Genomic DNA, 10344 nt, shown 5'->3' on the forward strand with positions numbered 1-10344 from the left:
TGTACCATGACTGCCTGGCTAACTGGTGGCTGGTTCTGTACTCTGATCTTCAGACAAGCTTTATTTGTTAGATCACAAACAAAATATCACCACAGTCCTGCACCACTTCTTTGGTCAAATCTCATACTTGGTTTCTACTTCTTCCTCGTCTGAATACAAGACCTCTTGTGTTACATGGTAATGCCAAGGCTATTACCTTTTCCCTCATTACCACTTACATGGGAACCCTCTTCCTATGTGAACATGGGACATCACAGCTACTCAGGCAGTACACTGTGACCAGGTGGGGCATGAGTTGTAAAGGTTTGCGTGAGTAAGAGAGAATTAAAACTCTATAGCTTTGTTTCCAAGTTAAGTCCCCACTGATCTTTGCAAGACTGTATCCAGTTCGCACATGTTGGTTTTCTGTTTCCATTCTGAGAGTCCATTAGAATAGCCAAATTGTGGGATCAGGTGGAGTAAGTACAATGATTTTTGCTTGCGGGAACTAGTTTATCATCACTGAGAATCCTGAATCAGGCTCCCCCTTGTAAATGTAACAAATAGGAATGAACCAAGAGTTTTCCACATGTTTCTGCTAAGCACTGCTCCCTTGATGGTTAGGGTTTTAGTCTCACGTTCTTTGTTACTCCTTGAGGCTTTGGGGTGAGAATGTCAGAGTTTCCAAACCATGACACCCACTCATCTCTTCTTTCATTATTCTATATTGCTAGACCCTCAAGTTTAGAGTTGGGTACATACCCCCTAAGGAAAACAGCCATATTTTCCAGTCTTCCCTGAAAAAGACTGTGGGCTTAGGACTAAAGTTCATGGGGAAGGAATGTTAGTGTGGAAAATGGGCCAGAAGGGGACCCTCGTGCTTGGGACATACACGCCATGCTTCCCCATTTATTCCACCTTAGATAGGAAAGAAATCCCCTCTCGTTTAAGTAGCTGTTAATTCAGGATTCACAAGTGCAATCCCACCTCAAACGTCACAGAAAAACAGCTCCAAACCTGCAGGTATTGAGCTAAGGGGAGGGACCAGTGTATCCTTCCAAGAATCACAAGAAGAGAACACATTTGCAATGATAACCAAAGACCTTTATTCCTGTCTTTAATTTCATACAATCACATTGGAAAAATAGTTGTGTCTACAAATGTACTTTCAGCAAAGGAAGCCAACAAGATGAAATATTGCAAGTGACTATGTGCAAAGTATTCGTGAAGTCAATGACTCCATTCAGCTTCTAATTTACACAGTCATAAACCAAGCAGAAAGGGGAAACTTCAGATCTGATGCTGGGCTTTTCTTAATTGTAGCCTTTATGGACTATAAATTCTGGTCAGAGAGACTACTCCTTGAGAGATGGAGTACCTATGACTGCAGGAATACAATTCTGAAAGTCTTTCTTATGGTTTATCTGGTTTTTTATCCTTCTTTTTGTTATTCCCCTTAGATATTTTGCTTTATTTTCCACAGCAGCCTATCTGTTTAACATTCAGACTTAGTCACACTGATGATCTGTACTGCGCTTTTGAATGGTTAACTACTTGCTATAAATAAACACATCAATTTTCCTCTATTGCTACCCTTGCAGAAAGCTTCAAATAATTGCAATGAATCTAGAGTCCACTTATCATTAAATATATTTTCCTTAGAAAGAATATATAGCATATGAAATTACAAGCCTTTTGTGAGCTAAGGATGAATTTTAGAATGCTCAAATAATATTTACAATGTAAACATCACAGTTATTACATAAAGGAAATCACAATATTCACAACACACTTTATTTGGTTTTGCTATGGAAGTTGTTCTCTTGAATTAGGTATGTAGAACTCATAATGTAGTCACTTGGTTGTTTTCCTTCACGAATTCTGGAATGAGAAAAGAATTAGAGCTTTAAACACAAACAATTTTAAAATTTGGCTCATGTTAGCTTTACTCACTCAGTTACTAAACCTCAGTGTCTCCTTGCCCTTTGTCAACGGCCTCTGCTGAGACCGTACCTGGCAGAGCCAAGAAAGAATAATTCCTAGAACACTGACTATCACAAAGGGACTAGGGGGTGAATAGGCTCTCTACTTAACCATTGATAAGGAAGCATTTGTAATTTTCACAAGGGAACTGCTTGCAGGAGAGCCTGCAGCGCTTGTTCAAAACCACCATTCCATGATCTCAGTGGTCTCTCATAAATGGCCTTACAGTCTATAACGGAATCTGGCCTTATATTTTGGTGTCTGCCATGTTCTTTATTTGTAATACTCACTGTATAATGCAATGTTATATCTTTTGGTGTTGGGCATGAAACCCAAGGCTCTTGTGCGGGCAAGACAAATGCTCTACCACCAAGTGAGACCCTTAGCCTGGCTTTTACCCTTGAGCTAAGGATGGGTCGTTGGGACTGTCTGTATATATTGTTGTTACGACCAGCTCCTGACCCCTTTAGCCCAAACACAGGGCTAGCTATTTCCCCAAACTTAGCCAAGGCTGGAATCGTATCTACCTTCAGAGTCTACAAATCAGGTTCTACTGAGACCAGCCACTCCCATTTCCACATTAAATGGTTATAACAGAAACCAGATAGCCCACAGAACTCTGACCATCTCTCCACAGTCCATTAAGGAAAAGTGGACTGATTTTTGACAAGGTGATAAAGCATACTTTTGTCACTTGTCAAATATTGTGAGCAGAATCAGATGAAACACCGAGATTAGTGCTCCCGTAGCTTGTAAAAGAATACACCTTGTATCCACATTTATATAAAAGCAATTGTGAAAACAGTCTATATCTCTTTGCAGAAGAGAAAAATAGCACTTTTTTTTTCTATTCAAAACTATTCCACAACGAACACTGCTGGGGCTATAGTGCCTCTACTCACTTCATGGATCGAGCTTTGGCCTTCGTTCCATGATGGTTGCTATGTTCACAGCACTATAGTTAATCCCAGAATGCCTTGGCATTTCCATAGTGCGCTTCTGGCTTATCTTAACTGAAGATCTAACAGGCAGTGTTGGGACTAACTCTTAAATGAATAGAAGCAGCATGAATTGAGTCTCCAGACTAAGACATTTTCCCTCATGAGTGTGAGTCAGGATCCGGTGTGTTTTAATTCCAGCACACACATGGGAGAAAAGTGAAAAGAGAAGAAGAACCTTGCAGAGGCCAAACTCCTTATGGTGACGGGTACCCTTGTCATGATGAGAACAGAGCATGCGTCACCTCAAGGTGTTCACTGGGGTGCAATAGGCCTCAGGTAGAGGTGTTATGCAGACTAGATAATATCTCCAGATAGAAGGAAATTTAGCCCCAGGATATTTTTGTCGACTGGCTCCTTCCTTAGTCTGTTCTTCATAGTAGCTGTGAGCCTACAGTAAGAATCCCCAGGCGCACTTACCTCTGATCTTCAGCTCTCCCCAAAGGAGACACTTCATCATTTTTCTAGCTCTTCTGGGAAGTCTGGAGAATCTCCCTCACTGCTGCAGACCAGAAGGAAAATGCATGTGTTAAAATTCTCAGCTGAGGAAAGTTCCAAAGAAACACTTATAACACCATGACTAGGTCATTATCTATGCCCTGCAAGATGCACTGGCAAGAAACAATGGTCTCTGCAGATAGTGATTGCCCGTGAATCGTCTAAAATCAGTCTTATGGAATTATCACTTAGTGGGCAAAGAGGATACTCTTGTCTGATTTCACCCAAACAGAATTATGCTTAAGGTTCATTGTTCATACAAAGACACCTGGAGTGAGAAGAGAGAGCACGCTACCCCTTATCACTGTGCCCAATATTTGTATACTATAGGGATAGGTGCTTTTGGAACAAACACACAGATGACTCACAATTAAATTTGGTAAAGCGGAGTTGTTGGATACAAATATGATACGGTTCTCCTGATTGCCAAAAATTGCTGATTGTCCTGTCCATGTTTTAAAAATAAACACCTGATTAAACTGCTGCCTGATACCAAATAGCCATCATTTCCCAACCGTGTTGATGTGTAAATTCAAATGAAGTAACCTTTGAAGGCAGGTGTGTCCCGGTCAGCGTTCCCAGAGATACTGCTTTCTAATGGCTGTGGACTGACACTCAAGTCCCAGTATTTTAACGTTTGCCAGGGATGTCTGACATCAGCCTGAGTTGAGAATGGGTGAGCAGTTCACACAAAGCAGATAGTGTGGCGGAGAAGGAAAGAGGTCTCCAGATAGAGCTGAAAATCTGAATGTCAAATACACATTTTCACCTCCCCGGGTATCTCTCTTTTCCCTTACCTCCGCTTTCCATTCAGAATGGAGTTCAAGTATTTCTTTACTGCCATTTGTTTCCTGAGGCGGGTGTAGTTATCCGTGAAGACTGCATCCGAGTGCCGTTTGATTGGCACGGGGTCTTCTGAGATGTTACTGCTAAAAATGAAGTGAGGAAAAGTGAAAGTCAAGATGTCAACAGTAAAGAGGAGATGCATCAGTGCTCTGAATTTTTCTTCTCCTGAGTTTGGCACAGTTTGACTAGTTTGTAAATTAGCTACTTAAGAAAGATATGTTGAGTCATTAAGTACCAAAACTCTATTTCACTGGGGGATAGGGGAGTTGGTGGGTTTTATTTAATAGCATGCATTATTTTCTCTAAATAAATTGAACATTATCAAAGCGTTGTCAGTTTTGAGCAATGAAAATAACATTCAAGAAAGGAAAATAGAATTTGGAGATAGAGCATTTATTAAAAAAAAAATAGTAACTCCTCTTTACCTGATTCGTTTTCCAATGAGTGACTCAAGGTATTTTTTGGCAGAGATCTGACCCAGAAGTCTACTGTAATCACTGGTGAAAACTCCATCAGCATGCCTGGTGTTTCTGAAGCAAGGAAGCAAACACATGATGGCTTGGAAAAGCCTCTTGCAGAGATCACCAGAAAAAAAAAATCTGCAAGCTACTTATAGAACTGGTCCCTAAAACTTCAGTCAAAAGTAAAGTCTCCTAACACCATAGCAAAAGGGAATTCCTAGTCACTTGAAGCAAGATATAAACTAGATGATTCTAGCTCAACATCTTGAAAAAGTGAGCTATTTTAGGTACGGGCTTCATTTTTATTCCCTGACAGGATATTTAAAATGGATTTTTAAAATAAATTTTGTTTTAAAAATTCATTTATAGTTTCTATATATTTATGTAGCTTTTAATGTTGCAATGAAAATATGTTAATTTGGTCAAACTCACCAGTATTCTGTATTTTAATTATTCTTTTCCACCAGAAATAATGGGGAGCAAATCTCTTGTGATAAAGCAGACCTTAGGTCCACGATTGAATCCCGTAAGCCCACGGGAAACCTCTTTTATGCTTTATCCTCAGTGTGACGCCATTTGGTCTGTTCTGAAGCACGACTCTAGATAGTCACCTGCTTGTGTGAACAGCACTGTTGGCTGTCTGGACCCTTTGCCCCTGTTCCCTCCTGGAATCCTGACCGTGGCAGTTTGACCTGGCGTTTGTCTAAGCTGAGTTATTGAAGTGAGGCTCAAAGGCAGTAGGGAACTTACGTCAATCAGGTTGAACCTTGAGTCAGAGAAAGCAATCCCTCGGTAAGATGAAACTAGAATATTTAATCTTTTCAAATGTGCTTCCTCAGTAGATAAATGAGAGTGAACTTACCTGGAAACATCATAATAGGGTGTGTCGTTTTCTGCTAAGGCATTCTGCAAGATGTCAGTGTCTGCTTTTAATGAGACTTGATCAGGATCACTTGCTCCTTCAAACTGCATCCTGTCATCCAACCTATTAAGGTAAAACACACTAGAAATGCAATCCTGTCCTGTTCTCTTTCAGAAGATGATATTTGTGGACATGCAACTATTTAGAGCAGGAGAAAAAGATATTGGGACATATCATCCTTCTGCAAGATAAGAATAGAATAATTTGACTCTATAGCTTCCATGTTTGATGAAGATATAAGCAGTAATTTTGTGTGAGCTCACCAAAATGACATCATTCAACTTTGATAAGCTTTCTAAACCAAACATAATTTCTACTTAATTCAATTCTAGCCAAGTCATAAGCGAAGCGCATTGCTTCAGTGTACCTGACTATGTCCTTTTGTGATGTGGCATTAACAGGTAGAATGTGTCATACAAGATATAGACAAACAAAAAGCGAGTATTCAATATGAAAACTGATATTTATATAAGTGGTGATAATTGCTCATATTCAGGAAAGGAGCAGCACACAAGCTGCTTTTCTCTCTCTAGTTCCCAGATGTGTACCATAAAGGTTTACGTCATTAATCAAACCAACAGATCTCCACATTTGTGAGTGGTTATTACAAGATAGTGAATTTAACATGTCCCGCTACTTCCTCATATTGCACGTGTTAGCACATTCTTATTAAAAATGCCTTATGCTGTACTACAAAATAAGAATTGTCTTTATGACATATAGAATATAACCTACTTGTGGATGCATGTGTATTTTTAATATCAGTACTACATTGGAAGTGTATGTGTGTGAGAGAGTGTGTGTGTGTGAGCGTGTGTGTGAGTGTGAGGGCATGCATGTGCAACATTAGGGTTAACCTCCAAAGAGTTTCCTCTCTTGGGCACTTTGTATCTCTGGGTGGTGAGAAGCAGTCCTTCCTAGGCTGGGGCTGAGCAGTCAGTGTGGATTTCAACATTCCTGTGATTGTTCCTGTGACCGAGATGTGAGTACTGGGACTCTAGCTGTCAACGCATGATGGGGTGACGTGTTATGCAATTTCTAGGTCAATAGCTGAGAGATTATTCATTCTACAGAGCATAAGAAAGGACAAATAACCAAAAGGATGCTTTGCCTTTAGATGCCAGTGATTCTGCATACTAGAAAGGGCAGGGGTGAGTAGATTATTAACATACATCTATTTCACTTTAGGTTAAATTGAGTTATGGTATGCTTTACAACTGTGAAGCATGAACTTCAACACATCATAGAGTAAAAGCTAAGAACTGGTGTGTCAAGCACCAATGCTGTGAGGATTGTAGCTTAGTACATACACTTCCTCATGATTGCTAACATTGGTAAGGTGATTTTTTCCTAGACCCATTTCTGCCCAATGCAATTTCATGTGTGTATCTCCTTAATGAACTATTAATATTATAGTCATTTTATTAATATAAATTTAAATGAAGTTGGCAAGTAAACAAATATTTTTTCTACCAGATAAAGAACTGACTGGAGATGAAAAAACATAGGAATTTGTTTGTTTTCTAATACTAGTTTGGAAATGGGACCCATCTGGTATGCAAAACTGATGCTGTCTTTCATGTACAGAAGGTAAATTCTGGATCCCAGAACAAGCTTTCTGAGTTTGGTTGGAAACAAATTTGCTTAGCATTATAATCAAAGTATTGAAATAAATAGTGTAAATTTAAAATGCAGCACTCTCTGAGATGACATACAGGAAATCTCATTTAGATACACAGGAAATGCCTGCCTATCTGAATTGAGAGTGTACTTTCCTGGAAGGAAACTTACCTCCCAGCAGAAGGTGGTCCAAAGAGAGGCCAGGCCAGGGACTGAGAAGACAGCACACTGAAGAGCATCAGGAGTGCCAAGAACTGGGGCTTGCTTCTGGCTTCCATCTCGGTGCCTCTGGAAAGAGAGAAGGTGCTGGCTTTCCCAATCACATTTGGCAACACTCTGAGGGCCTAACAATACTGCTAAGGGCTCTTGTAGAGTTGAGAAAAAGTCATTTCCTCTTTAAAAAAGTATTAAATTTGTTACCATAAGATTACTTTTAAAAATAAAGATTTCCCTTGGGTTAAGACATCTGAATACAAGCGAATTTCCCTTTTGTCTTTCCCTCAGCAGACACTCAGGCACCGTTAGTGCTTGCTCAAGACTACACTCCTGCTGTGCTGCAGATAAACTAACTACAGACTCAGTGTTTTGATAGCACAGTTTTAATATCCAACCTCCGTGTCTTTTCTGGCAAAGGAAACAGCTTCAAGGAATTTGTTGGGTTTTTTTTCCCCTTTAAACTTCAATGTCTGATTGCTATAAAACTGGAGTGTTACCGGTACACTAATGATTTCTAGTAAGTTATATTCACAAGTTTGAATGTTTATGTGTACATATAGAATAAAAAGTATAGATCTGCATCATTAAGAAAAATCTTGTATACATATGATAGTTAAATTTTTATTTTCCCTGCATGCATTAAAGATATCACTGCAAACCCACAAATGAACTCAAGAATGAAAGCTGATGTCTCCAGAGTCACTCAGCATTGTTACAAGTTTTCCCAGAACATCAGTGTGTGTGTGTGTGTGTGTGTGTGTGTGTGCAGAATCCATGCGTCTTGCATTCGTCCATACACACATTGTATTTCTAAATGTTTTCCAGCATACATACAGGTGTTCAAAGATTCTGTCTCTGGATAACTAAAAGTCACAGCATTTAAAGAAAAGCACTTTAAGCAGAAGTTAAAAGCCTCAAAAACAAAGGCAGCAACTGAACCCTTTGGTCAAAACTCCACACACAAGCAAACTCGTCTTACTTCACCTTTTAAGATGCAATATTTAATAAAGGCAATATTTAAGTAAGACTAAGAATCTTTTAAACAGATGGGTTCATATGAGAGAAATTGAAGCATTTCTACCTTTATCAAGTTACTTATTGTTATTATTTTATTTTGTTATTGCAAAAGATAAACACTGTAAAATTCTTTTTAAGAGAGAAAATTTAAAAAAGAAAAAAAAAAAAAAACAAAAAAACCTCTCCTATACAAAGTCCCACAGGCAGATAGGAAGCGAAGAAGGGAAGGTTTTACTTACCCTTGGCTGTTTCCTTGAGGCTGGGCTGCCTTTAGGGAGTGTAGGAGCTGTCTAGGGTGCTGAAGTCCTGGCCCGGAGAAGGCTCCACCAGTCTGCCCTGGTCCTGGGGAATGGATGTCTGTTGCCTGTTAGAGCTCTGCACTCCAACCTGACCAGCATTTCAAAGTCCCTCATTTTATAAGGCTTGTGTTTGGGGCTGAGCAATCAGAAGGCTGCCCGAAAGACGTCACAGTGGTGATCCCATGGGATGAACAGGTCTTGAAGTTCTTATTAAATTCTCATCATGCCTGATTTATATACATTTATAGCAAACAAGTTCAAGATAGAGGAAATGTACTTTTTGAAACAAAAACAAAAATTAAAACTAAAAAGTGCCAAGCTGGATATGCAATACTTTAATCTTTGCTTAGTTGTCATGAATTAGAGCATGATTATAATGTCGTCACTCAGGGACTAAGGCATTGCTTAGAAAATAAAAGCTTCTTGTAAAAAGATGCAGAAAACAAACGCTTCTGTGTGTTATGCTTATAGTATAATTCTTACTGTTTCATGAAGTGTCAATTCCTTAATATCTTTTTATCTTTATGCTGTTTATTCAGATCAGAATTATCATTTTATTGAAACATATCCTAATTTTAAAAGCAACCATCAATGATTTTTGCATCTTTCTGTTATTACATTTTCTTTATGTTGAAGCTAGTCCTCAGGGAAAGTTCCTTAAGTCATAAAGATGCTATAGTATGCACACTATTTCTTAAACAATGGCATTATCACTCTTCCATATTGTAATTCCCACTACTTCCCTTCACATCTTATATTAAAGGTTTCAAAAATAAATGATGATCAGACTATAAACTCCAGGGGTTGAATTTCTCTTTCTCTTCAAAGGCGCGCTCCTCACTTTATGTCTTTGCATAGTGTTGAATCTCTTTGTTTCCTACACTGCCTTCAAAACTCACCCCTACTTCAGAATTTTGACATCCCTGACTCAATCACTTTACATACAGGTGGTTTCAAATATCAGTTGGTTTGAAATTTTTGTAGAGTACTGTGTTGAATGCTTAATTTTTGCTGTTGATTTTGCACCCAAAGAAGTCGGGCATACATTTTAATTAGGACATAACGTCAAAACGCAGCTAACCTAAGAGTGTCACAGAAAACAAAGACGAAGTTCTTTCTTTTAAAAGCCCTGATGTGCGCATGCTGTTACATTCCTTTTGCATTCTCCTTAGGGAGATGTAGCTCTCAATCTCCTTTACTCTCTTCTACTCAAAGATCTTAGTATCTCCTTGCTGCCCTCAAGGGCAACTGATGCAGTGAGAGTTGTCTTGCTAGGGCTTAATCATATTTTCTAATCCAGTTACAAGAAAAATTAAATGAATTAAATTTCAAAATGTCTGAAATTTTGTTTTCCAGTTGACAGCTCTGACTTAAGCCAGAGTTCCTGTGGCTTAATTCCAGGAAATCTTTTGTTTTTTAACCAGTTGTTACAAACTAGAGGTTAAAATGTTTTTCATATGGAATTTTTTATTCTGAGCTCATTGTCACCAAATCCTCAGTGAAAC

The 10344-nt window shown here is 38.9% G+C and overlaps 1 protein-coding gene across 2 annotated transcripts; it reads right to left on the bottom strand.

Moving 5' to 3' along the window:
• Positions 1-1067: 1067 nt before the first annotated feature.
• Vip (vasoactive intestinal peptide) lies at positions 1068-8921 on the bottom strand. Of its 2 annotated transcripts, none has more exons than XM_057762519.1 (7): positions 8780-8921; positions 7479-7595; positions 5628-5750; positions 4730-4834; positions 4256-4387; positions 3381-3459; positions 1068-1860 (listed from the first exon to the last, which is right to left on the bottom strand). In XM_057762519.1, the coding sequence occupies exons 2-6, from the start codon at positions 7583-7585 to the stop codon at positions 3417-3419; spliced, it is 510 nt and encodes a 169-aa protein (XP_057618502.1). In that variant the 5' UTR covers positions 7586-7595; positions 8780-8921; the 3' UTR covers positions 1068-1860; positions 3381-3416. The 2 variants fall into 2 exon arrangements, with proteins under 2 accessions (XP_057618502.1, XP_057618501.1); XM_057762518.1 differs by having other exon boundaries at positions 3381-3462.
• Positions 8922-10344: the final 1423 nt, after the last annotated feature.

Source organism: Chionomys nivalis, chromosome 2 (assembly GCF_950005125.1).
Source record: "Chionomys nivalis chromosome 2, mChiNiv1.1, whole genome shotgun sequence".
Taxonomy (NCBI): domain Eukaryota; kingdom Metazoa; phylum Chordata; class Mammalia; order Rodentia; family Cricetidae; genus Chionomys; species Chionomys nivalis.

Excerpts from the sequence above, each read along its gene's own strand:
- Vip (XM_057762518.1), bottom strand. The coding sequence starts at position 7,585 with ATGGAAGCCAGAAGCAAGCCCCAGTTCTTGGCACTCCTGATGCTCTTC. Across the intron at positions 5,751-7,478 it reads GGACCACCTTCTGCTGGGAG|GTTGGATGACAGGATGCAGT; the intron begins GTAAGTTTCCTT and ends TTACCTTAATAG. Across the intron at positions 4,388-4,729 it reads CTCATTGGAAAACGAATCAG|CAGTAACATCTCAGAAGACC; the intron begins GTAAAGAGGAGT and ends CTTCATTTTTAG.